Source organism: Monocercomonoides exilis (assembly GCF_001643675.1).
Source record: "Monocercomonoides exilis strain PA203 chromosome Unknown scaffold62-463630, whole genome shotgun sequence".
In the NCBI taxonomy this organism is placed as follows: domain Eukaryota; phylum Preaxostyla; order Oxymonadida; family Polymastigidae; genus Monocercomonoides; species Monocercomonoides exilis.
Genome location: NW_027150607.1, coordinates 88,626 through 115,138, shown reverse-complemented (window position 1 = coordinate 115,138; position 26,513 = coordinate 88,626). Strand labels below are relative to the sequence as shown.

The 26,513-nt window shown below is 50.8% G+C and overlaps 5 protein-coding genes across 5 annotated transcripts; 2 read left to right on the top strand and 3 right to left on the bottom strand.

Annotated features, from left to right (window-relative positions):
• The first annotated feature begins 694 nt into the window (after nt 1-694).
• MONOS_15768 (uncharacterized protein) lies at nt 695-1,349 on the top strand. Its single transcript, XM_067868663.1, has one exon. It carries the CDS (start codon nt 721-723, stop codon nt 1,138-1,140), a length of 420 nt encoding a protein of 139 aa, XP_067719439.1. The 5' UTR covers nt 695-720; the 3' UTR covers nt 1,141-1,349.
• On the bottom strand, nt 1,261-3,381 carry MONOS_18307 (uncharacterized protein; the record flags this gene model as incomplete). The annotated part of the gene is made up of 2 exons (XM_067871315.1): nt 1,261-3,278; nt 3,355-3,381. The coding sequence occupies 2 exons, from the start codon at nt 3,379-3,381 to the stop codon at nt 1,416-1,418; spliced, it is 1,890 nt and encodes a 629-aa protein (XP_067719438.1). The 3' UTR covers nt 1,261-1,415.
• A 748-nt stretch (nt 3,382-4,129) lies between these two features.
• MONOS_18306 (uncharacterized protein) lies at nt 4,130-12,234 on the top strand (the record flags this gene model as incomplete). Its single annotated transcript, XM_067871314.1, has 2 exons — nt 4,130-5,331; nt 5,539-12,234. The coding sequence occupies 2 exons, from the start codon at nt 4,130-4,132 to the stop codon at nt 11,912-11,914; spliced, it is 7,578 nt and encodes a 2,525-aa protein (XP_067719437.1). The 3' UTR covers nt 11,915-12,234.
• Nucleotides 12,235-13,095: 861 nt separating this feature from the next.
• On the bottom strand, nt 13,096-15,922 carry MONOS_12226c2 (uncharacterized protein). The gene has a single exon (XM_067864832.1). The coding sequence runs from the start codon at nt 15,842-15,844 to the stop codon at nt 13,370-13,372; it is 2,475 nt and encodes an 824-aa protein (XP_067719436.1). The 5' UTR covers nt 15,845-15,922; the 3' UTR covers nt 13,096-13,369.
• A 278-nt stretch (nt 15,923-16,200) lies between these two features.
• MONOS_12225 (putative Protein tyrosine and serine/threonine kinase) lies at nt 16,201-26,037 on the bottom strand (the record flags this gene model as incomplete). The annotated part of the gene is made up of 11 exons (XM_067864830.1): nt 16,201-16,269; nt 16,385-16,550; nt 16,628-19,472; nt 19,543-20,757; nt 20,832-21,275; nt 21,427-22,269; nt 22,464-22,578; nt 22,714-22,826; nt 22,933-24,132; nt 24,258-25,858; nt 25,904-26,037. The coding sequence occupies 11 exons, from the start codon at nt 26,035-26,037 to the stop codon at nt 16,201-16,203; spliced, it is 8,745 nt and encodes a 2,914-aa protein (XP_067719435.1).
• Nucleotides 26,038-26,513: the final 476 nt, after the last annotated feature.

The following is a 26,513-nucleotide window of genomic DNA, read 5'->3' as shown; positions in this document are numbered from 1 at the left end:
TAAAGTATTTTAATTTTCTCAAACGCTTTTCCATCTCTTCATTCACCACATAAATAATTTCATCATAATGTATAATTGAAATTTCTTTTTGAAAGATAACAAAACGAAAGACTTTTTTAACAGTGCGTTTTGTTCCCACTTACCGATGTTTAATCATCCGGTTTGGACTGAACACACTGCCTGGAATAATGACTTAATCGATGCAATCTTTTAAAGTTCGAATTGCAAACCTTCAACGTCATGCGTTCAGAAAGCTGCTGAGAAGAAGGAAAATAATGTGAGTGAATGAGTTCATTGACAGTCAATAAATGAAAGTAGCAGATAGAAACAAAATGATCGTTGAGTGCGCAATTGAGCAGAAAAAACTGTTTCATCATTGCTGAACAAGGAGGAATCATTCAAAATAACCGGATTGTTCCCAATCAATTCAGAAATCTTGGATTTAAATAAGAATGTTTCTGATTCCAAAAAATTCAATTATTTCGGAGAGGTTGAAAATAGATATATTTAAAGTGCTTTTTTTAGAAAAAGTTCACAAGTTTTATTTTTAGCACTTTAAAAAAGAAAAACGGATAAAAGAAACACATAATAATCAATTTCTGAATTTGTGATCTTATCTGATCATCATTAATTGAAGAATTATAATGTTTGTGTGAACGACTTTGAATAAAAAAACAACAGAAAAAAAAATATTAGACATGATCACATATTTTGTGAAAAATGTTAAGTTTTTTGTTTTTGCTGTTAACTTCTATTTCTGGTATACATTATAACGAATGTGGAAGTGGAATGAACAAGCTTCGTCTGGTAAAAGTTACATCAAATCCATATCCTCCGAATTTTAACAACAAATATACAACACTTAAAATAACCTTGAATGCAACTGCGACTATTCAAGACGGAACATTTGCATTTAAACAACTCAAAGATTCTGTTTTATGCGGTTCTGGAGCAATGAAGGTGGACATGCTGAAGTATTCTGATGTAGCAAATGTTTCAACCCCAATTCCTGTTGGACCAGTGGAGTTCACAATAAAATACAAGCAGGCTTCAACCCCGTGTCCATTAGCCGATTATTCTCTTTATTTGGGAGATAATAATAATCCAGGTGCTGGAGATTTATGTGTGAATATTTGGTAAGGATCCATTCTGGGTTCATATTGCTGAAGAATAACACAAAACAAATTTATAATTTGATAGACGTTTTATTTTATTGATTAATTTTTTTTGTATTTTTTCTCAAAAAGAGATTTGTTTTTATTTTTTAATTTAGTTTTTTAAAACTAAAATTTTCTTTCAAATAAAATAAATAAAATAAAATAAAATAAAAAAACAAATTGTTCAAAAAAGGGAAATAGAGAAAGAACATTCAAAACATTCTTCCTTTTGTCGAAAATTACGCATATGTGCTTTGCTCAGGGCTTCAGAGCAGGAAGCGCCTCAGCACACGCAACCCTCAGATAGCGGGGCATCTGGGAGATGTCTGCATCCCTGTTCCCCTTCCCGTGGATCCAGTTCTTCACCCTTTTCTTGAAGTTGATCGGCATCCTGTCGAACACCCACAGGTACCTCTGCTGCAGCGGTGTCGGCCGGAACACCCAGCACCTCCGCTTCCCCATCTGTGCTCGCAGCGTTTCACGCTTGGCTCTTCTGCCCTTTTCGCGCACAAGCGCTGCTGTGTCAGAGCCAGACAGCGAAGAAGGCAGCTTCCCTCCTGCAAACAGACCTGCAGGAACAAGAGGCACAACAACCTGCACGACCTGCTGCACCAGCAAGCTCGCTCCATTTTCATCCAGCACAACGTTACAGGGAATCGCAGAATCGTTGAGCTCAACTTCTGCATTGGTACTTTCTCGAACAACTCGCCAGCATCCCTCCCATTCTGGTGGTGCTGCAAACACTGCATCAAAAAGTGCCTCCCCAGCAAGAGCCGGCTGGAGATGGCTGGCTGTGCACAGTTTGTCTTCCGTTTCCCAGCAGCCCAGCTGAGCCTGCGCAGTGCAAGCAAAGTCTGCAAAGCTGAATTTTCCCTTGTCTGCCTCTGCACCAGACAGACAGCCTGACCACTCACTTCCACCTTCACGAGACTTCCCTTCAAGCTCCCTCCAAACCCCTGCAGAAGCACAGCCAGCTGTCTTGCCCGCGCCATGCGGTCTCGAGCGAACATGCAATTCTGCCAGCGCTGGGCATCCGCGCCGAGGGTGCAGCTCCACCTGCTCCATCAGCTGGTCCAGCGTCTCCATCTTGATTTTCTTCATCTGCTTCTTCACCTTCGGATACAGCTCATAGAAGTTCGCCTTCTCCTGCAGCTCCCCCTGCCTTCCCCAGCCTTCTCCGCATTCGCCTCCTCCCCAGCATTCCTGTGCTGCTGCACCAATTCCCTCACTCAATCCCGGCTCATTCACAGCTCCATCGCCTGCCCTGCCCACTGCTGCCTCTTCTGCCGCCTCCCACATCACCCGCTCTGCCTCGTCCACAACCCAGTCTTTCCCCACCCACACCCCAAACATCTTGTGGAAGATCCTTGCCTCTTTGATCTCCACCCGGATCGTCTTCTCCCGCAGCCTCCGCGCCTTTTCTGCCTCCTCCCTCAGCGCCTCATCCACCCCTGCCTCTTCTGTGCCTGAGCCAGCGCCCCCTTTCACCCCTGCCAACAGCGCAACCTCTGAAATGCTCCCTGCCCTCCGCTGCACCTCGCTGTCGTAGCTCCGCCAAAGGCTCACCAGCACCTCCCTCTTGTTCTTCACGAAGCTGTCGCCCCACCCGAGTATCTTTGCCAGGGGCCTTGCCAGCCCCTCTGGCCCCAGCCCATCTGCAGGCATCCACGAATCTCTCTCTTGCTCTTCTTTGGGCTCCGCAGAGTCAGACGGGGGTTCCTCCTTCTGCGCCTTTGAAGAATGTCCCAGATCGAGACACACAGGCAGCTGTGTGCCCACAGACGATGAAACGAAATGTGGCTCTGAAGAGCTCGGGGCACTTTCCACAAACGAAAACCAGTTGGACGAACGAAAAGACGAAGTCGGCTGCTCCAGCACACTTTTCATCTGCCCGCTCCTCAGATGCAGCATTTGCGCTGCACTCATTGCAAGCGACGATGAAGCCCCCGATTCCGCTGCAAAGATTGGCAAAGACAAAGCAAACTGCGAAGACGCTCCTCCAAGCAACGAGCCATGAACAGCCTCAGACACATCGCTTTTTTTCGGATTTGCGGTGCTGATGCTCAAACTGTTCCTGCCCTGCAACTCATCCCGCTCGTCGAAACGCTGCGCCAATAAGATCTGCAAATAAAAATATAGCAATGTCCACCGCACAGCAGAAAACAAGAAATCCACAACAACAGAGTGCCTGCCATACCTCATCATGTGTGCGATTGCCCTCCATGCTGTCTCTGCTCAACGCATCAGAAAAACAAAAATACACGTTTTCGAGCTGATAAATATGGCAGGTCCGATCATCGCTTTTTTCATTTCTTCGCTCGGTTTTGATGTTTCTAACAAAGCGCACAACACGTCCGCTTTTTGTTTTGCATCACCGTGCATGAGAGTTGTCGAGGTGATTTTGCTGCTTGCAGGGCTGGTTGGCCGAGAAAAGATGATTTTGTGATTTGAGCTCAAAATACCCACTGAAGCCAACAGAATGATTCGCTTCTCATTGAAAATTTCCACAACTTTTTGGAATAATCATTACCACATTGATTCATCGTATGAACAACTTTTGACAGCACAGGAAGATGAGAACGAGGAATAAGCTTGGCCAAAATACAATATTTGTTAAATTTCTCAAAATCAGGGCTGCTTTCAAGCATGAGGCTTCCATGAGTGGTGAACAGGTTTCTATGCAATATGCTGACAATTATCTTGTTGGATGATTGAATTGAAATTTTATCTTTGAATTTAACGCCAAAGAAAGAAAGAATGAATGAAAAAGTGAGAATGGTATTTCCAGGCAAAAAGAACAAACCGAGCAAGAAGAGCATCACAAATTCCAAAAATAAAAATATAACTGACGAAATGCAAAATTGAAAAAAAAAAAAAGAAAGAAAAAGAAAATCGAGATCAAAGCAACATTTCAAACGAAAAAGTTGAGATAATTTTGTTGATCTGAAAGAGTAAATAATGGTTGCATTGTGATGAGTTCTGCCATTTCCCGTTGCAACGTTCAGCATCTCATGAGAGTTTTGCTGCTGGTGTTCGTTTGTTTGGGATCAGGTGCAACAAGCCAACCCTGGAAGAGCTTTGCTGAGACAGACATTGGCAGTGAAAAAAGAAATGGCAGAGAAGAAACATCAGGAATTGCAGTCTCAAGAAACAGCTTGGAAGGCCGCAGAAGCAGAGCAAAAAGCGAGTTCAGTGAAAAGCAAAGGGCCAACGAAGAGAGCTGGATTTCCACTTGGGCTGTGATATCCAACACATCGATGACGATTCAAAAGGCTGTTCTTCAACAAACACGTGGAAAGAGCTTGATTGACATCCAGAGCAGCTCGGCCCTGAAGTTGTGGAGCTGCAGGGTGGAGATTGCACAGGAGGGGGCAGAGAGTCCGTTTAGGATGGAAAGCGGAGAGAGTGTGCTTTTCAACATTTCGCTCCAATTGCCTTTGGGAAGTGGAAGGATGGCGAACCTTGTGAGCCTGTCAGAGTCGAAACACATTCTGTCAAAACCAGGCAGAGTGAGTGTTTCTTCAAGCGATTTCAGGGACTTGGTGCAATGTCACGGTTCGTTTTTGCCTTCGTCGCCTTCCACTTCAGTTGCTGTGCGCCAATGCGAATTCATCAACATGACTCAGATGCACGAACCTTTCAGACTAGTGGAGAGTGGAACAGCTGGTGCACCAGACAAGAACTGCATAATGGATTCGATAAACTGCAGACAGGTGCAGAATCCTTTCATGGGATGTGTTGTTGACGGTGCTTCCTGTCCGCTGTTCTGTTTCAACTCCTCATTCATGGAGTGCTCTGCGGAATCAGAGAGGCACACATTCGATACAGAAGAAAAGCTGTTTGAGGATACAACATTCTCATATCAAAGCTCGAGCGAAATTTCAGGGGGAGCAATATTTCTTTCAGGAAACGCAACGCTAACATTGAAGAACTGCTTGTTCGAGAGTTGTCGATTAACGGGATCTTCTTCAAGAGCAGCTGCAGTGCGAAATAAAGGAACTGGCGCTTGGACATCAGAAAACACGACATTCCATTTATGCAGCTCTTGCGATGCGTCAGGAGCATTCGATTCGAGAGGGACAAATAGCCTGATAATGAATAAGTGCAAATTTATTGAATGCGACTCGCACGGCCTTGGAGCTGGAGAGTTATATAATCATGACAAATGTGTAATGTCTGAATGTGATTTTTTCAATAATCAAGCAATAACACATTTCTCAGGAGCTTTAAATATTTATCGTATGACAAATGATTTTTCACTTTTGTCATGCCAATTTCGATCAAACAGGGCGAATACATTCGGAGGCGCAATTTGTTTTGATCATTCACAGGAGAACATGGTTATTGCAATGATTCAACATTGTTTGTTTATTAATAACAGTGCAGGAACACAAGGAAACGATATTCATGTGAATGGTAGCTGGAATGGAAAGCTAACATTGACGATGAGTGAGTGTTATTCTTTGAGCGAACAGCCACGAACAGTGTTTGAATGGGCGAATCCAGATGAAACAAAGGAATATCTGAAAGACCCTCTGAGCACACTTTCTGTGATTGTTGTGGCAGTGAATGGGTTTGATTGGGATGGGTGTGGGAAGAGCGAGCAAGACTCGTTCAACTGCCTGACCGTGAAGCAAGGGGTGAAACGAGCAGCAGAGGAGTCGATGGAAATGAGGATCAAGGAAGGGGAGTTTGTGTCAGGGGAGGTTGAAGTCAGAGGAGGAAATGTCACAGGGAGAGGAGAAGGGAAAGAGGCGACAGTGATACGAGCAGAGCTTGGAGAGGCAGAAAGTGCGCTTGTTGTGATCAGTGGGGGTGAGGCGAAGCTGATGGATATGAAGATTGTGGATGATGGGCTGAGGGAGCGCAACCGGGTAGGATGCCTGTTTCTTGTGAGTGATGGGGAGAGCTCGCTTGAGCTGAGCGGGTGCATCCTTGCTGGAAAAGACAGTCAGGGGCTGGAGCCATTCTCGAAGACGCGTCTGTGTGCCATTGGAGGAGGGATCACACTTCAGATGTGTGATGTCAGCGGGTTTGGGATGGGGGATGCCTCGTTTGTGGAGGCAGGGAGCACATTTGAATCAGTGAACACAACATACTCATCTGTGACCCGAGCAGTGGGGCATGGGACAGTTGTTGGGAGCAGGGTGGGTGAAGGGAGGAGTGTTGTGTTTGAGAACTGCACAGTGGAGGGATGCAGTTGCGGGAGTGCAGAGGGGAGAGGAGGTGGAGTGCTTGCTGAGATTGCAGGAAGAGGGTCATTTCAGATCAAGAGTTCAGAGGTGAAGGGATGCTTGGTGGAGGAGACAGGCGGGAGGGGAGGAGGGGTGTTTATTGGGGTGGATGAAAGCAGCACGAACAACTTCAGTGTGGGGAATGTGACAGTCGGAGGAAACCAGGCGAGATGGGGAAGAGATGTGTTTGTTCTGTGCGGAGACCTGAATGTGTCTGTTTCGAGTGAGCGGGTATTTGAGATTGAGAATGCTGAGGGTCTGGGTGTTGATCTGGCAGGGACTGACAGTGGGTTGTTTTCCGAAAATCCTGTGGATCTGGGGTATTTCCTTGAGCAGCGGTATTCGGAGGTGATTGAGATATCGGAGGATGGGGTGGATGTTGTTGGGTGTGGGGATGGAGTGTATCCGTGCGAATCGTTCTGGAGAGGATATGAGAATGTGAAGAGAGGGGGAGAGAGGAAAGGGCTGAAGATCCGAGACAAGGCAAGGATATGCGATTGGTATGATCTGTCAGGATTCACAGTTGAGGGAGTGAAGGAGGAAGGAAGATCGGAGATCACACTGAGCAGGGAAATGACAATTGGAGAAGGAATCAAGAGCATTGTGTGGAACAATGGAGAGGCAGGGTTTTCGAGGATGGAGTTTCGGATGCCACCATCGCTTTCTGTTCCTGTGAAGTGTGCGATTGAATCCTCTGGATCAGAGGGTGGGATGTTGACGCTGGCAGATTGCAGCTTTGGGTGTGTTGGTGGAGGTGGACTGACATATGCCCTGGTTGTGGTTGGGGGAGGAATGATGGAGATGGAAGAGTGCATGATCACTGACATGCGATTTGAGAGGCAGCCATTTGAGTTTTGTGGGAGCAGTGAAATAAGGCTTTTGGAAGACGAGTTTGTGAATGCGGAGCTGAAAGGGCATGCTCTGTTTGGATTGGAAGCAGAAGAGGGAGGTGATGAGAATGGGAGAGGAAATTCGGCTGGGACTGTTGTGAAGATGAATGGCACCCAATTCAGGGGGGTTGTGCTTGAAGACACAAATGAGGCATGCATTGTGTCTTCGAGGGTGGGATTGAATGTTGTGGTTGTTGCTGATGGATGTCTGTTTGAAGGGGTGAGGTCGGAGTTGAGCTCAGAGGGAGGCGCGATTGGGATGGTGCTGGGGGAGGGAGGGATGCTTGAAGTGGTGGGAGTGGAGACAAAAGCGAAGGGATGTGCGTGCGAAGCAGTGGAGAGAGGTAAAGGAGGGTTTGTGTGTGTTGAGTTGCAAGGGGAAGGGAGTGGAGTGTTGTTTGAAGAGATGGAGTTTGAAGGGAATGATGCCTGGGTTGGGCGAGACATGTTTGTGAAGTGTGCGGATCTGACAGAGGTGGTGAATGAGACATCGTTTGGGTTTGCGAAGGAGATTGGAGAAGATGAGCGGAAGAATTCGCTTGTTGGGGTGGATGGGGTGCACTTTGGAGATGGGGAAGATCTGTTTGTGTTCATCACTGGGTATTATGGGGAGGTGGTATATGTGGATGGGAAGGAGGGGGTGAACAACATTGGGTGTGGGAAGGAGATATTTCGGTGCTCGACGTTTGAGTATGGGGTGGAGCGAGTGAGGGGAGAGGGGATGAGGAGGATTGTGGTTGGAGAGATGTGCTGGACAGAGAGGGAAACGACTCTGAAGATGGTTGGGGTGGAGTCGGAGCGGGAGGATAAGATGAGTGTGATGGAAGTGGAGGAAGTGGTGGAGAAGGAGAAGGGGATGGTGTTTGCGGCAGAGGGAGCATCGTTTTTGAGAGTGAATTTCTCACTTCCTGGAAGGCTTGCGAATGGGCAGAGGGCGCTGATAGGTGTGTGTGGTGAAGGGGCGTGGGTGGAGGTGAGGGAGTGTGTGTTCAGCGGGAAGAAGGATTGTGTGGTGGGATTCCACTTGGTGGCTGGGGAAGATGGAGATGTGGGGATTGTGAAGTGCGAGGTGTGTGATGTTGTGACTGAAAGTGCGTTGTTTGTGTTTGAGGAGAGTGGGAAGGAGGGGAATGGGAGGAGGATGGAGCTGGAGGGATGCCGAGTGAGGAACGTGAGGAACAGGAAGGATGAGGCGAGTGTGGTGTCATCGTCAGTGTCGGAGGGGGTGTTTGTGGGGATTGGGAACTCGACGATTGAGCTGTGCTCGGGAGGGAGCAAGAGCTGTGGGGGAGGGGTGTGTGTGGCAGTTGCGGTGGATGGGAGGTTTGAGATGAACGACACAGTGGTGGAGGGGTGCGAGGCAGTGGAGGGGAAAGGAGGAGGGGTGTATCTGAGGAGCACGGTGGAAGAGAGGGAAGCGCTGGGGTTTGTGCTGGGGAATGTGGAGTTTGGGAAGAACAAGGCGCTTGTGGGGAGAGATGTGTATGTGCGGTGCTGGGAAATTGAGTCTCAGATCAGCGAGAGGCAGTTTGTGCTGGATCTGCGAGAGCCGCGATATGACAGGGAGAATGCGATCTGGGGAGGAGAGGGGGAAAAAGAGGAGGATCTGATTCCGCTGATTGTTGTGTATCGGAGCGAGCTGATCTTCGTGTGCGGGGCAGATGGGGAAGGGAGTGACTCGAAGCCGTGTGGGAACTCGACACTGCCATGCCGATCGCTGGACTATGGGCTGTCGCATGTGCTGGCATCATCGTACAGCCAGGTGCTGATTGACAGAGAAGCAGGGCTGAGGAAGGACTGCCAGATATGCTCGGTGACAGTGAAGAGTCTGCATGGGTCAGAAGGAGCGAAGGTGGTGTTTCGGGAGGAGGTGGAGCAGGAGCCGTTGGCAGAGGGGGTTGTGGAATGCTCAGAAGGGGTGTGGCTGGAAAACATGGGGATGGTGTTTCGGGGAGGATTCCGGTCGGCACATGAGTGTGTTGTGCTACAACTGAATGGGAGCTGCACGATTTCGCGGGGAGTGTTTTCATCAGAGGGAGAGGGGATTGAGGTGGAGCACACGCTGGTGAAGGTGGTGTCGGGGAGGTTTGAGATGAGGGAGTCGCGGGTGGAGGGGATATGTGGGAGAAAGGCACTGATGCGGTTTGAGGAGAGCAGTGTTGTGGGAGTTGTTGGGTTTGAGGCGAGGGAGCTGGATGTGGGAGAGTCGGTGATGTGGATCGGCACAGGGGCAAAGGTCACAGTGAAAGAAATGGAGTGTTGGGATGTTGTGTGTGGAGGCTGCTCTGTTGTGAGTGTTGGAGATGGCGATGATGGTGAAGATGATGAGGGAAGGGGAAGGGGAGTGAAGGAAGGAGGATCTGTGAAAGTGGCACACTCTTCGGTGAGGAACATCAGGCGAAGCACAGAGGGGGCATGTGCTGTTGAGGCGAGATTGGAGGATGTGGAGATGGTGGTTGCAAACTGTTCGTTTGGCAACAACACAACACCTGGAAGGAAGGGGCAGATCATGAGTGTTGAGGGGAGTGGGGAGCTGGTGGTGGAGGGATCGTTGTTTGAGGGGAAAGGGGGAAAGGACAAAGAGAGTTTGGGAAATGCACAGGGGGATGAGATGTGCAGATGGAATGGATCGCTGGTGGAGCTGGTGGGGAGCAAGGGGGTGGTGAGAGACACGACAGTGAGGGATGGGGCAGAGGGAGGGATGGGAGTGGTTGGGGGGAGTGTTGTTGTGGAGAAGGGGGTGTTTGAGGGGAACAGGCCATTGGCAGGGATGGAGAAGTATCCGTCGTATCGGAGGAACATTTTGTGCAGCGGGATGGGAGAAGTGGACGTGGTGAGTGTGAAGGGCGGAGACGGGATGGGGGCGAGGAGCTCGATGTGGATGCTGAACGAAGGGTGCAATGTGAAGGGGATCACAGAAGACAGAGGCTCTTCGTTCTTCATCCCCACGCTGAGAGAGGTGAGAGTGGAAGAATCATCAGAAGCAGAAAATGTGTCAGAGGCGAGAGTGAGATTTGTGGGGTCACTCCTTATTCCGTGCAACCTGTCGTTCAGGGTTGTGGTTGTTGTTGAAGATGTTGAGCAAATTGAGTGTTTCGAATTTGAGGAGGCGGGGCATGTGAGCGAGGATGAAGCTGTGGGGAAGATTCCGTTGTCTGTTGTTTCGGGAGCATCAGCGCAGACAGAAGTGAAAGTGTGCATCCTCTTTGGAAATGCAGAGTCTCCTTCATCGACAGAGTCGTTCATCGTCAAAAATAAAAGTGAGCCCAAGGTTGATGGAGAAGATAGAATTGTTGAAGGTGGGAAAGAAGGAAAATTTACATGGGTGTTGATTGTGTGTGTTGTAATTGTGGCAATTCTTCTAATAGCATTGATCATATCTATTATTCGATGGAGAAAGCAAAAGAGAAGAGCAGAGGAATTGGAAGTGATTGTGGAAGACACAGTGAAGAAGGATCCGAAGCTGATTGAGATGGTGACGATGGAGATGTCGCCTGAGGAGCAGTGGAGGAGAGGAGAGAAGGAGGTAGAGAAGAAGAATGAAGAGAGGATCAAGAAGAGAATGAATGGAAAGGAGATGGTGCATTCGGAGTCTGAAGAGTATCTTTTGAGCGAGAGTGGCTCCACAGAATACATCTTGGGAAAGGACTCAGACAAGATTCCTGATTGGGCATTGGAAAAGGTTGACGAAGAAGAGATAAGGAAGAGAACACCATCACCTTCCATCTCATCCACCTCAACCACTTCAACAACTGATTCAGATTCCACATTTGTTCGAGGGGAGGATCTGTGCCCAACCACTTCATCTATGTCTAATCTGGTGGATGCAATGGCCTGTTCGTCTCCTCATGAGAAGCTGATTGTGGATCTGAGGGATTCGCTGTTCATGCTGCTTCATGGGAGGAATGAGAAGAAAGAGATGGCGATTGGAAGTCTTCAACAAAGAGAGCAGACAGCTGCCCAAATCCTGTTCTGGGTGGCCAATCTTGCACTTCACTCCTTTGATGAGATGGAAAACGGATTATCTTCACTGGCCAATCTGAGTCCTCACATTGTTCTTTTCTCAGAACACATGGTGATCTGCATTGCCCTCCACTCCGACTGCTCATCAGACTCAGACACTTCATCATCGATCTCATCAACAACAGTTGTGACATCTGCAAGTGATGATGATGATGACTCCCTTCCCTCATCAGCGTTTGAGGATTGTGAAGACAACAGGAAGGAGTGCTTGAGGTGGAAGGCGCCAGAATTGTTGATCAACAAAAACATGGGAACAACGAAGGAGTCGGTGGCATTCTCGATTGGGATGATGCTGTGGGAGTGCTTGACGCTGGAGATCCCGTTTGGGGAGTATGAGGCAGAGGTGGCGGGGCAGAAGATTGTGAATGGGGAGAGACCGAGGAAGGATGTGAAGAGCACGGGAAGTCTGAGCACAGTGGTTGGCCAGTGCCTTTCAGCAGTTCCGGAACAACGGCCCACGCTGGCTGGGCTGAAGCGAGAGTTTATCCAGCGGTTTCCGGCAGGAGGTTTAGTCATGACTGTGTCGGATGCTGTGGATGTTGAGGAAGACACAAATGGAACAAACAATGGGAGTGGGAATGGGAGTTGGAGCTTGATGAGCGAGAGATGAAAAGTGTTTGAGGGGTTGGTGTTTGTGTTTGTGGGGCTTGTGAAGATACCATTTGGGATTGGATGGGAAGAGAAGAAAACAGAAGCATTTGAGCTTTGAATGTTTTTTGTTTGCTTGTTTTTGTGGGGCATTGGCTCTTTCATTGAGAGAGTCAGATGCCTTTCACCTGTTTTTGGTTGTTGAGTGTGCTGCAATGGAATAAGATGAAAAGCTTCTGTTTTCTCTTTTGTTTTCTTTTTATCTTTTTATTTCACTTTTTGCTTTTTGTTTTTGAGGAGGATTTGCATTTCAAACAGTTTCAACATTTTTTGAGGTGCAGGGAGAAAGACATTGAATTTGTTCGTTTAGTCCATGGAAAGCATTCACACAATACAATCATAACGAAAACATTGACATCTAACCAGAACTCTGAAAAGAATAACATCAACTTAAAGAAAAATTCACCACTCTCAGATGTGTTGCCACAAGCTCTTCACACACCATTAATGCCTTCCGAAAAGAAAAAGGCTTTTGTTAAAAAAAAAGAAATTTCAACTGTTATTCAGATCAAAACTGTTGTACTTCCACTGCATCTTTTCGATATTCATCTCCTCATTTTCATCATTTCGATTTTTTCGAAAAGAATAAACAGATGAACAGCTTCAAGATAAGTGATACGCTGTTATGAAACTCATGAAATGAAAATCAAAGTAACAAGAATAAAAAAAAATTGGAAGTGGAAATAGTTGAATTGCATCTCCCAAAAATGGAGATAATTCTTTTGAAAAAAACATATGAAGATGACAACGAAAATTCTGAAGGATACAACAATTTGATCACGATAGCAGAGAATGAAAGGTATAAAGAGTGATTGATTCATCTTTTGAAAGTTTTATTGAGTTTATCAATTTTTTTTTTCTAAAAATTTTTCTGCAAATGATGAAAAAAGTGTAAATAAAAAAGTGGGCACTGATGATTCTCACTTATCATCAGAACAATGATATTAGTATCTTCATCGTTCTTTGTATTTGGCATGAAGTGGCATGTATCGACGTGAATGTTTTTCAGAAAATGGAAGGTTATTGATTTTCTCTTTTGTAAAGGATAATATCTCTGGAGGATGAACCATACAAAGAACGTTATAATTAACTTGCATGAAATTTCATCTTCCAAAGAAAAAATAATTATATTCAACATTTCACAATTAACATTCATTTTCTTTTTCATATTAAGAAAATTTATACGAAGAAATAAAGAACAAAGAGAAATTGATGTGCTTTCGTCGTGCTTGGACTCATAGCAAAGGTTAAGCACAAATATTATCGATAAGTGGAATCACAATAAATATTTATTCATTAATTCAATGCTTCAATGCACATTGCATCCTCCAAATCAAATCTTCAGGGGATGAGTGCATGCTTCGAAAGATGGAGAGATGGACACAAACAGAAACAGACTCAACTTGGCTCATCTTCTTCAAGTGTATTCACCCGAATCATTCCACTCTTTTTCATTTGGCTGGCCTTCCCCACTTCTCGAATCTCCAATCTCGCTGCTTTCACCAAAAGATGTGAATTGCCCATGTTCATCGCAATCATTATCATCACCATCTTCTTCCTCATCCTCCTCATCCTCCTCATCCTCCTCCTCATCCTCCTCCTCTTCTTCTTCATATGAAGTCCTATAACTCTCATTGCCTCCATATTTCATTCCACCACCGCCACCACCACTGCTGCTGTATTGCATCTGAATGGCACTTCCCTCTTTCCCCATGCACTCTTCGTCCTCTTCTCCATCGCCCTGTGCTGCTTCACCGCGAAAGGCGCCTGTCTCGTCCCATTCGCGCTGATAGGGCCTCGAAAGGACAGATGCCATCGTCTCGTTTCTGTTCGTGATGATTGTCGCCAGAAATCGCAGAAGAGGAAGGCTCCACGCCTGGTGCTCTGCAAGCGGCGGCAGAGAGGCAGCCGAGCTGCAAGAGGAGGCTGATGCCCCGCTCGCCAGCTGCCGAGGCTTCAGCACAGAATCCAGCAGAGGAGACAGCGACGAGAAAAGAGACAGGCACAGCCCTGTCTTCACCAGCACCGCCTGATACGAATGCACCAGCGTGGCCGAAGACAGCGCCAGCGACATCCTCTGCGCATGCCACGCGGCTGGGCGATGGGAAGGTGGCACTGGCACAAACAAAGGCAACAAAGCATCCCTCACCACCCCAACCATCGCACTCATCTCCTTCCGCGCCAGAAGCCCGCTTCCTGAAGAAGGGCCTGCCCTCTCGCTTGCCCCTCCCATTCCGCTTTTGCTGCCTGCACCCCCTTCCTTCTCCTCGACTGCACAGCCACACTCCTCCCACTCCCTCTCGCTCACCCACAGCATCGCATGCTCCACCACGACGCCTCTGCTCCTCTCTGCTGCCTCCCGCTGCTTCGCCGTCTTCTTCTCTGCTGCACCCCGCCGATCCCCCAACCCACCCGAAGCCGAGCCAGACGGCAAAGAGCCAGCGAGCGACGCTGCACTCGGCGATGCAGCTTTCTGTATTTGCGCAATCAGCGAAACAGCCCTGTCCTTGCTCGTGCTCCGCCCTGCTCCCTGCTTTGCCCCGCCAGCTGCCCTGCCGCTCCTCCCAGCGCTGCTGCTCCTCGGCAACGCCATCCCATGGATTGGCACTGCGCCAGCCATTCCCGATGCTTTAGGAGATGGAGATGGAGATGGAGATGGAGACGGTTGAGACAAAAGAGATGACAGAGACTGCCTTCCTGCAATTGTTGATGCTCCGCGTCTGCCTTTCTCTCTTGTGCTCGATGCCTCGGCCTCTGCCTCTGCCTCTTCCCCCTTCCTCTTTGCCCCAACCTCCAAGCCCTCACTGCTGTTGCACCCACGCACACTCTCTTTCCCCACCCCGCCTTTTGCGCTGTGAGATCCAGAACCGAGTGCCCCTCCCTTCTCTCTGCCCATCTCAAACAGGCTGTACACAAGCGCTGTGATCCCCATCCCTCGCTGCAGCAGCGGAATGCACTGCTTCAGCAGCTGCTCCAGAAGTCGCACTGCCCCCGGCGTCTTTTCTGCAAACAGCGACAGCACCCGGTCAGACGCGCTGCTGACGGGGACAGGCGCGCTCCCCAGCGATGCAGCCTTCGCCACAAGCGGCGTGATCGAATAAAGCGACTGATACACACTCTCCGACAGAATCGACATCTGCATGTGCGGGGGCAGAAAGCGCAGCGCCCCATGCCCCAGCGGCCGCGTCGACGCAACGTTGTGCACAAGCGGCTGCAGCGCTGCCTTCTGCTCCAGCACCGCCTTCGACCCTGCCAGCGGGGCAAGCGGAAACAGCGGCGCCTCTGCCTTTGCCTCTGAGCGTTCTTCTTCCTCCCAAGCCCCCTCCTCGCCCCCAGAGCCAAGCCCCGACTGCGCAGCCCTCCCTGCAGGCCACCGCTCCTCCGTCGTCTCCCACATGTACGACGCCCGGTGCAGCGTGTTGCAGAACTGTGAAAACGACCCAGCTGCAATTTTCGCTTTTCGCCCCTCTTCTGCGCCCCCGCTCCCTTTGCACCCCTGGCCCACCTCCCTCTGGGCTGCCCATCTCGACCGCTGCTGGTGCAGATGCCGCACATAGCGCTGGATGTTCTGCGCCTGCGACAGCCCCTGAAAACTGCTTCCGGGCTTCGGCCCCGCCTGCACGCGCACCGGAGACGGCTTCCGCGCCGCCTGCCCAGAAATCATCTTTGCCTTCTCCAGGCGCGACCGCGTTATCACCGCCACCGACGGCGCCATCTGCGGCTGCGCAGGCGCTTCGATTGCCGTGAAATGCTCGTCCTTCCCGAGCCCCGTCTGCAGGAAGCGCAGCGACTCCCGCAGCTCGCTGTTCACAACGGCCGCGTGGCTGGCCTGCGCCTCCAGCCGCGCATAGATGCGCACCAGCCGAAGGGAGAGCTCTTTGAAGTTCTGCATAAATTATTGTGGGCGCCTCAATTGATTTTTTTTTATTTTTGATAACTGTCAACCTCAACATGCTCAATCATAGCAAAATAAACAATCTGTAGATATGAAGGATAGAAATGGAAATGCAATTTTTTTCCTTTGTTTTTCTTTCTTTTTTACAAAAAGAATTATTATCTCGAAAACAACAAACGGAAAAGCGGAAAAGAACAGAAAAACAGAAAGCACTGAACAAAACACAAAAACAAAAAAATCGCCAATTCTTTGCTTTGTCTTCAGCCCCACATCCACGCAACAGCACAGCCAAGGTTCCTTTCACAAAGCCTTGTGTTCTCAAAAATACACAGCAAGAAAGCCACCACACACCCTCACAGAAACACCATTGCCTCCAGCTTCTCCACAATCGCCTCAAAACTCGGACGCACATGCACGTCAGACTGTTTGTTCAGCAAAAGGCAAATCACACAGACACCAGATTAATATATGCGAATAAAGAGGGAAAAGAGAGAGAGAATAAAAAAAAAATTAAAAATAAATGAGCTTCCAACACACCGACCAGCACTCGTCTATCAGCTGCGTGAACACAGCGGGGCACTCGCTCATCCCCTCAAACCCCGGCCGGTGCAGCCCCTCTGCCACAACAGCCCGCAGGTCCTCCTTTGCAACCCCTTCGAATGGCGCTCTCCGCGTCAGCAGCTCCCACAGCACCACTCCAAAGCTGGCGCCATCCACAAGACAAACACAAACAAAAAAGAAAAATAATTTCACTCAACAAAATGCAACCAAAATGCACACCTGTAGACATCCGACTTCTCAGAGTATGCCCCGTGTGCCATCACCTCCGGCGCATCGGCTGCAGATGGCTCGTACTTGCACTGCCCTGCCAGCGCAGACGCCCTGCTGAACGAGCAAAGCCCGCTGAACGAGTTCGGCACCCGCAGCCCCGGATGGAACAGCTCTGTGCAGCAGTCGCCCAGCTGGACAGGCACTCCGCAGATGGCAGAGGAAGATGACGAGGAAGATGAGGAAGAGGAAGAAGTAGAAGAAGAGGAGGAAGAAGATGGCAGCAGACTCAGCTCTGATGGATCGAGAAAGATGTTTGTCGACTTTATCCGCCGAAGCGCAAACTGGCTCCGCACCTCCAGCTTGCTGATGCGGAAGTGCGTGCACTTTTCTGACCCGTCTCCCCTCTCCCGCACAAACGACTCCAGCTCGTCTTCTGGCACAAGCTCATCATCATCATCATCCTCCTCCTCCTCCTCTTCTTTCTTTTCTTCACTTCCACTTCCATTCATTTGGCGTTCTTCTCTCTTTTCCTTCTCCTCCTTCTCCTCCCTCGCCTTCCTCGCCCTCTTCTCCCGCTCTGCCCTCCGCCTCCGCCCAACTGCCACAGCATCCACAATGTCTGCTGCCGACCGCTGTGCAAACAGCTCCCTCCCAGCCCGATGGATCCGCAGCAGCAGCCGCCCCACCGAAACGGCAACCGAAAGCACTCCGCTCCAGCTGAGTGGCCTGCTGCACGACTGAAGATACTCCCGCAGCGAAGGCAGCCGGCTGTGCGAGAACACAACTGCTGGCGGACATACACTCACCCCCACAAGCGGCACAAACACCGGCAGCCACTCAGGGCGCAGCTGCTGTGCTGGCATCTGCACTGACACCGAGGAGGCTGTGTCTGAAGCGCCAGATGGAGAAAACGACTCTGTTGGCAGGTCGTGCTGGGCATCCCTGCAAAGCTTCTCGATCGCCAGCAATGTGCCAATCTGCTCGAGCATCGTCTCCACAACTGGAAGCACACCCTCCGGAACGACCTTCCACTTCGCGCTGATTGTCCCCTCAGCACTTCCTGCTTCCTTTTCACCACCACCCTTCTTGTCCTTCTCCTTCTCTTTCTCCATTTCTTGTCCTCCTGATGTGTCATCACCTTTGCTGTTGTGCAGCATGCAGCCATCTCTGCCTTTTCTGCGCTCGACAATCCATTGCTCCAGGGCAGGAAGCACCCGCACCACAACTGCCTCCCCCTGCCACTCTGTCCTGACCGACACCACACAGTTCACAGCTGCTCTTCCACACACACCCCTTCGCTGCTGCTGCCCAATCTGCTTCCACGACAGAACAGCAACCCCGCTGTCAGACACAGCCCCCGGCGAAGGCGCCTTCAGAAGCACCGAGCACACCCCATCCACCAACTCCCACACATCCTCCCGCACCAACGGCACCACCTCTGCTGCAACACGCAGCTCCCTCACGCTGCACACTGTGTGATTTGACACTTCACCCAATCCTCCTTCCTCTTCCTCATCATTTGCATTCTGCGGAGATTCAGCCATTTCCACCTCCACCTCCACCTCCACCTCCACACAGACACACTCTGATCTCCTGCTCCTCTCAATCGGCATGAACTTCCTCCAACTCTTCGACGCTGCAAACGAGCTCAGCACCCCGCCTGCTTTCCTCCTCCTCCGCGTCTGCCCCCGCCTTCTCCCACCCCTTCCCCCACCTGCCTCCTCCTCTTCCCCATCATTTCCCCCAGCATCCTCAAAGTCATCATCCATCTCATCAACCACATCTTCCTCCCCTTCCTCCCCTTCCTCCCCTTCCTCCCCTTCCTCCCCTTCCTCGCCTCCTGCATCAGCATCATCGTCTGCCTCTTCTTCCACAATCACTTGAGGTGCACTCTTCTGCGCTTTCTCCCCTGCCTCGCCCTCTCTCCCACCCTCTCTCCCACCCTCTCCTCCTCCTGCAAGCTCTGATGCTTCTTCCATCAGGTGCCTCTCAAACTCCACTTCCCTTTCCCCTCCCCCTTCCCCTCCATCCCCTTCGCTTTTCTCCTCAGCTCTTGACGAACAGAAGTCTCCACAAGATTGCTGTTGTGCCTCTGGTGTCTGAACCGATGAATAAGCATCACTGGTCGAGGAGGAGGAAGAATAAGGCACATCAGATGGAGGTGGAGGAGATATCGAAAACTCTTTTGCCAAAAGCCGAATGTAGTCTTCGTCCTCGTCCAGCATCTCATACTCCCTGCTCCCCTGCTTCCCTCCTTTCCCATTCATTCTCCCTCTCCCTCTCCCTCTTCCTCCAACCCCACAGCATCTGCACTTCCATCCTCCTCTTCCTCTTTCTCCTCCTCCTCTTTCTCCACCAGCCCTGCCACCTGCTCCTCTCTCACTCCCCTCTCCTCTCTCAGCTGCGCTGTCCCCATCCTCAAACAGGCTGCGCTCGTCCTCGTCAGCATCCACACACCCAAAGCAGCAAAAGCAGCATCCCCTCCTTTCTGAACCAAGCTCATCAAACTCCCCTCCCCTGCTCCCACCAATCTCTCCTTCCCTCCCTTCCTCCCCTTCCTCCTCTTCGTCTCTTTGCCTCCACTCGCTCAGCTTTTCCATCCACTCCTTCATCCTCCTCTCCCGCGCCCTCTTCCGCCGCCTCACCCACCCCTCCAGCCCGCACAGCACAGCCCCCGACACCACACACACCCCTGCAAACACTGCCCCGTCGATCGCCAGCACCCTCACAATGTTGTGCACGTGATACATCCGAACACGCTCCTCTGCCTCCTTCACTGCCCGCTCGCCCTCTCCCTCCCCTTCCCCTGCCCCTTCCCCCGAAGATGGCACCGACGAAGAAGAGGTCGGGTCTCCTGACCCACCACCCCACCACCCCCTTCACCTCAATCACATGTGCCTGCGAAAACAGCCCTTCCCCATAACCCTCCTCCTGCCCTCCTCTGCCCTCTTCTGCCTCTCCCTCTCCCTTTGCCTCTGAACTCTGCTTCATCGCCACCCCCGATGCCACAGACACCCTCAGCCCGCCCTTCTCTGTCAGATACAGGTCTCCCAGCCCACACACCACCCACTTGCACCCCGCCATAAGCGCTGGCCGCACCACCGCTGCCGCATTCTGCCGCTCCACCCGGCAGTGGATGTCGAACGGATATACCCGCTCCACACTCAGGTTCACCGGTGGTGCATTCACCCCCTGTGTGAGCCGTGTTGTGTTCGACGACACAATCACTGGCGTGGGCAGCAGAGGCGGCGCCTGCAGAGACAGCGGCAAAGGCACCCCTGCTGCCTCACCCGAATGCCCAGTGTCTGCCAGCCCTTCCTGCCTGTTCAGAGGCAGCCGAGAAGGGGAAGATGTGGATGTGATGTTTCGTGGAGGCTGATGAAACGAAAACATGCACCGCTTCCCGTTCATCCACGCTGCATTCCACTCGTCCTTTTCCCTTTCTCTTTCTCTTTCTCCTTTTCCTTTTCCCCTGGCGTTTCTTCCCATCATCGCCCCCAGGCTGTTCGCACTCCAGCTGCTGCCTCCCTTCAGCCTCTCAGCCACCGCCTTCGCCTGCTCCACCGGCCATTCCACGTACTCGTCTCCCCCGTCCACCAGATGCGTCTGCCTCGCCTCCACAGCGCTCGCCCCCTCGCACAGCACATTCGCCCGGTGTGCCGGAAGCGCCATCCGGAACGGGTTGTTCCCTGCCAGAAGCGACCCCTCAACCACAATCCGGTGCCCATGGTCTGTGTGGATGGCTGTGGCGTTGTTGTGTGCAATCACCGTGTTGCGCACCACAACTGTGAAGGGCTGCCTCTCAGCTGCCTGGTGTGGCTTCCCTGCTGATGATGCCTCCTCCCTTTCCTCTCCTCCACCCACTCCACCCATCTCATTCATTCTGTTCATTCTGCTCATTCTGCTCTGCCTGCCCTCTGGCTTCATCAGCACTGCTGTCTGGATCACCGATGCGGCTGTGCTGATTTCTGTCGCACTCAGCACAAAAAGTGGCGCTTGCACCGCCGACGTGTTCATGTTCAGTCGGTGCGCCCCTCCGTTGTTGCACACAACACACCCCGAAAGCACCGCCTGCGAGTCGATGCAGCTCACACAGATCCCTTTTGCCCCGCTGTTCCCCACAAACACACACTCACTCACTTCATCACAAAAATAAAAAAAGAAATTGATTTATTGAAACATCCAAAAATGTCCAGAAGCGAGAAGGGCACACCATTCGCTGTCTCCAAGGCCTGGTGGATCACAAGCACGCTCCCCTGCCTCAGCTCGCTCCCGTTGAACACACACCCTTCCACCACGCAGCCCCTGCACTCACTCAGAACAGCTGCCGACGCATACGCCCCCCGCTTCGCCACACACCCCACAAACGAGCACTTCTCCACCGCCACCTGCCTCGCCCGAAGCACAAACAGAAGCGAGCTCTCAATTCCCGACAGCGACGGAATCGGCGATAAAGGCGTCGACAGCCGCCTCCTGCCTCCCAAACGCTGCTTCTGCTGCTGAGAAGGCGAGTCAGATGAGCCAGATGAGTCAGTTGATGTTGAGGTGCAGCCATCACACCCTTCGCTGTTTGTCCCCATGTAATACCCAAACAGCACAGAATCCATCCTCACCTCCTCCAGCCTCAGCTCTCCAACATCTCGGAACGAAAGCATTGCTGGTGGGCATTGGCACAAATAGCAATCAGGAAAATAAACAAATAAAAAAGGAATAAATAAATAAAGGAATTAAGAAATAATTAAAAAACAAAAGAGAAATGACAATTCTCACAGGCAAAAATTCTCTTCTCTTGTTTTTCTCTCGCAAACATATTCCGATTGTCTTGAAGTCCTTTATCGTCACGTTCTTCAACTCCACCCTTTTCGATGCACTGATGTTCAACAGAAGCCCAAACGGCCCTTCGTCAAAGTCCTCCTCATCCTCATCCTCATCATCCTCATCATTACCGTCCTCGTTGTATTTGCCTTCTTCTGCACCTGCCCTGCCTCCAAGCGCATTCCTTCCACCCCATCCAGAGTGCCCTGCCTGCCAGCCAGATTCATCCTGCTCTCTTTCCCCTTCTCTCCCATTCTCCTCTCCACACCACGCCAAGTCGCCCTGCCTGTCCTTCTTCTTCTCATACACAACACTCACATCCACCACCCGCACCTCTCCCGCATTTCGCACAGAAACAAGCCCCGTCGCCGAGCTGTGCGGTGTCCAGCACTGCCCAACTCCCACCGACGTGTTCGCAATCCTGATGCTCGCTGGACACTCTGTGCTGAGCAGCGAAAGAGACGAGTAGTTTGCGTTGTGCTGCGCCGATGCCACTGCCCTGCCTGCCCTGCCCGCCCCACCTGCATTGCTCAGCTCGCTCCGGCAGAAGTCTGCAATCCTCAGCGTCGACGATTCAATCACAATCTTCGACAGCATTGCCTGATCTCTTTCTCCATTCTCCCCATTATCTCCATTCTCTATTGTTTCCCCTGTCTTGTCAGACGCACTCGCTGACCAGCCCTCTCGCAATCTGCCTCCACGGCGCGGAAGGCGGGGCAAGTGCGGCGACAGCGCAATGAACGAGAACGGGAAAAACACTGTGTTGTTCCACACCGACACACCCTCCATCCCCAGGTCCGTCTCAAACAGATAGATCAGCGAGCAGTTCCGCATGTCTGCCGTTTCCATTCACAGCCCCATCCCACACGCCAAGCACACAAAAACAAAACATAACAACCAGCGCAGCCATTCGCATTCATTTCCAACAAAGCATAATGTCACACAAGCCGTTTTATTCATATTAAAAGAAAAAAAAAGAATGAACAAATAAATAGATATGTTGCAGATAGATTGCAGATGTGTTGCAGACTTGCATCGCTCAGGTTGGTCTTGCGCACATTGAGGAGTGACTGGCTGCAGACAAGCAGCGGATGGTTGTGCGACTTGATCCGCCGAATCGTCGACTCGCTGATTGTGGCTGTGCACTGTGCAGCACACCCCGCCCCCGAACAACCAGAAAAACAAAAATAATAAAAATAAATGAAAGCAGAGCAAGATGAGAGAGGAAATATTTCGGAGCACTTCAAAAAGGCAACTCGCAGCAACAAAACAAGTCACACCAGCGATGTGCACAAAAGGCACCCGACAGAGTTCACAAAGGTTCCATTGCGGATGTCCGCCTTGCAGTTCAGCAGCCTCAAGAACGAGCCATTCGAAGGCAGCACATACGCGCCTGCCCATCCCATCCCAGCAGCAACAGCAAACAGAAGCAACGAAATAATGTTGTTGTCAAAAAAAAAATTATGAAATAAAAAAAACAAAGAAGGAAAATAGCAGACACTCGCATTGCTCGATCAGGCAGTTCTCAAAGGCAACAGCCACGTTGACAGCGCTGTTCCGCTCTCTCCTCTTTCCCCTGTGCTCCAAATGGCCTTCTGCCCATTCTGCTTCGCTTTCCCGAGAGCAGCACTCATCTCTCTCCCCACTCCTCGTGCCAGCTGGAATGGCATTCCCCTCCGCCTCGCTCCTGCCGCCCAAAGGCACCCCGCCCAACCCATCCACCACAACCATCGACGTCTGCGGGTTCGTGCAATTGGTGAAGCGGACCGAGTCAAACACCACACCAAACTTGCTTTTCCTGCCTCCTGAGCTGCTTTGCCCTGCCTCATGCACACTGATGAAGGCAGATGGAGCACCTCTTAACTCTGCATCTGCACATTCTTCATCCTCGCCATCTCCCTTGCTCTCGCCCTTGTGTTGCAACTCGGCACCTTCCCAATGAAAAGCTCCTGGGCACACAGAATTTTGTGTCAGCAGATCATTCGCGCTGCCTGCCCTGCCATCGCCCTTCGGCTGGGCCTTGTGCAGTGGCTGAGGCACAACCTCAACCAGCGTCTGGTTGCTTCGGCTCACCACCGATGTGAAGTTCGTGTTTCTGAACACAATCTCAGTCTGCTGCTGCCTGGGATACACAATTTTGATTGCCCGCGGATGCACTTGCTCCCCTTTCTGCTGCCCTGCAGCCACACCCAATCCAGCATTCTCTCTTCCCGTTCTGCTCCCATCCCCCTCGCTTCGCATGGTCCACCATTCTTCCTCTCTGCTTTCTATCTCCCATTCTCCTCCATTTCCCCACTCGCTCTCCCAACCATCCACATTCCCCCCTTCCTTCCCTTTCTTCTTCTCCCCATAAATCAGCGAGTCGCTCATCCAAAACACCAGGTGCCCGACAGATGCATCCACACACACAAAAGAATGCACTGAGCTGTTCCGCTCAGCAGCTGCCCCCGAAAGGCTCGCCTGGCTGCCACCTCCACTCCGCAATGCCTCGCTGCTGCTGCTGCTCTGCATAGACAGCAATCCTGCTGCTCCCTCCCACCAAGCAGCACAGCCTCCTCGAATGCTCGGCTCGTCAAAAAGCTTCTCAACCTCACGGCCAAACAGCTCTGATGGCTTGGGCGTGATCGGCATGTGGCGAAAAGAGCCAAACGACACATTCAGCAACTCGCATTCGGCACATGAGACAGCAAACGAGCATCCTGATAAAACAAGCCCAGCAGACAGGCCAACAGCAGCATCCGTGTGAGTTTATACACAAAATAGATATATTTTTCCAAAGCAAATAATTAAAAGCACAATTGTGCGAAAAACAAGCAAAGAATACCATTTGCACATTCATAAGCAGTGATGTTGCTGAATTCAATCCCAACGCTCTTCTGCTGCTTCACTGCGCATCCAAAATAATTCCCTCTGAACTTTTCTTCTGGCTTTGCATCTCCCCCTGCTTTTGTCCTCTGCGCCTTTGAGTCTGCACCAACGCCTTCTTGCTCCCCACTTGCGCACCCACAGCTGCAGCGAGCAAACACACACCCGTCCAACCGCAGCCTCACACAGCTGCCCTTCTCTCCATCCCCAACCCACACAGCCCCTCCCGAGCAGCACGCCCTGCACCCATAAAACGTGCAGTTCGACACACGAAAACGAGCCAATTCTGCTTCATCCCCTTTGCCATCATTCCCATCCTCATCACTGACACTCTCGCAAACACACCCCGCCAGCCCAATTCGATGAGAAGGAGACGGGCGCATCAGAACGATCCCAATCGCACCGCCTGCATCCTCTGCCACACATTCCACAAACTGGCAGCTTTCCACTGCAAGATGCCCGCTCGATCCAAAATACACAGCTCCTCCGAAGATCGGCGAAGAGGAATGGCCCAGTCTCCCTCCCTCCCATCCGCCAGCTGCCCTCCCGCCCTCTGCACCCGAGGAAGATCCGAGGTCTGAATGCAAAGGCTGTGGCGCAGCAGCATCTCCACCAGAGATGGGAGCTGCCCGTTCTCCTTCGATCCATCTCGCGCTGCATCTCGCAAACACGCACTTTCTCACACTCAGCGAAGCACTCCCCACAACACAAATGCACCCGCCGCTCACTTTCTCCCCGTCGCCCCCGGCCTCCGCTTGCGTTGACTCGCTCTTCATCTCCACAAACTCGCTCTCCTCAATCACAACTGTTTTTGCCTCCCTGATTATCTGCCTCTCCTTCACACCTCCTTCACTGGCCTTCCTCTGCAGCTGACTGCCCCAACCCTTCACCTCGCCTGTGCAATCGCAAACAGCGTCTGATGCTGCTCGCTGGCATTTGGAAAACGTGCAGTTGAGCGTCTGTGCAGTCCGCGCTGCCATCCACTCTGCACTCAAAACCCCATATCCGGCTGATGCGACTGCCTCATAACAGCATGACTCCATCCGCGAGTGCTCAGAGCGAGCAGCAGAACACCGAGACCCATCGCTGCGCCTGCCGCCTCGTGTGATGTTTTTGAACACACACTGCTCCAGCGCCTCTGTCCCCAAAAACCCCTGAAGCACAAACGATGCTTCTCGCTCTGAATCCAAGCAAAACGAGTCGAGGTTCGTGTTGCACAGCGAAACCGATCCCATGAGCGATGCTCCGCTGGCAATGCCAGAAAAGAGCCCTGCATCTCCGCTGGCCCGCGTGGCTGAAATGTTGGACAAGCACACTGTGCCAGCTGAACATATAAATGGCCCCTGAACGCAAGAAATTGCCTGCAGGGCGCATGCCTCCACAAAAAGAGCCGACCGTGCATCTTCGTCGATCATTTGGATTGGTGCTGTGCGGTGCAGTGCCAGGCCTTTCAGCACCATCGATGAGTTGCGCAGGTTGAATAACACACCCTTTTGAAGCACTCGTTGCGAGAGGACCGCCTGTCGAATCCATGACTTTGCGCCATCCGCCGAGCCCTGCCTGAAAATGCAAAAGTTACAAACGCACAACCCTCGAGTTGCACACCAGCACAAGTTTTTTGAAAAACACGCGTCTCGCCCCGTGTGAATGCTTTCTGCATGGCCCGCTCCATCATCACATATAGCGTTATAGCACAAGGGCATGAGCACACATACAATGCTCAGTAGCCCTCTACACATCCAAAAACTGCAAAAAAAGAGATTCGAAGAAATGTCTTATGGTATGACATTTTCAAATTCTCAATTTTGAATGGAATGTCAATCAACACAAGTTGATAGCACATTTCAAAAAAGAAATTGAAAATATGTTTTTATCAGAAAATATTGTCTTTTTAAATCTCAATCTTTCAATCATGAATGAAATATCATTGGTTATTCCTGAAAGGCTAATTTTCTTTCAGTGAAATTGATTTTTTTGTTATTTATTTTATGTTTAATATCTTTCAAAAAAAAATATTTTAAAACTGAAATGACTCCAATTGTTTTGAATGAACAACGTGAAAAGTGTTTATTCTTTGTGAATTGTGAGAATGAAGAACAATCACCAACTTCAAAACTTTCACATACTGTTTCGTTGGCAAAACAATCGATTCTTCCTTTACCACATCATTCAACTCATTCCACCCCTGTGTTGCAGATGCTCGAAACTCAAGCAA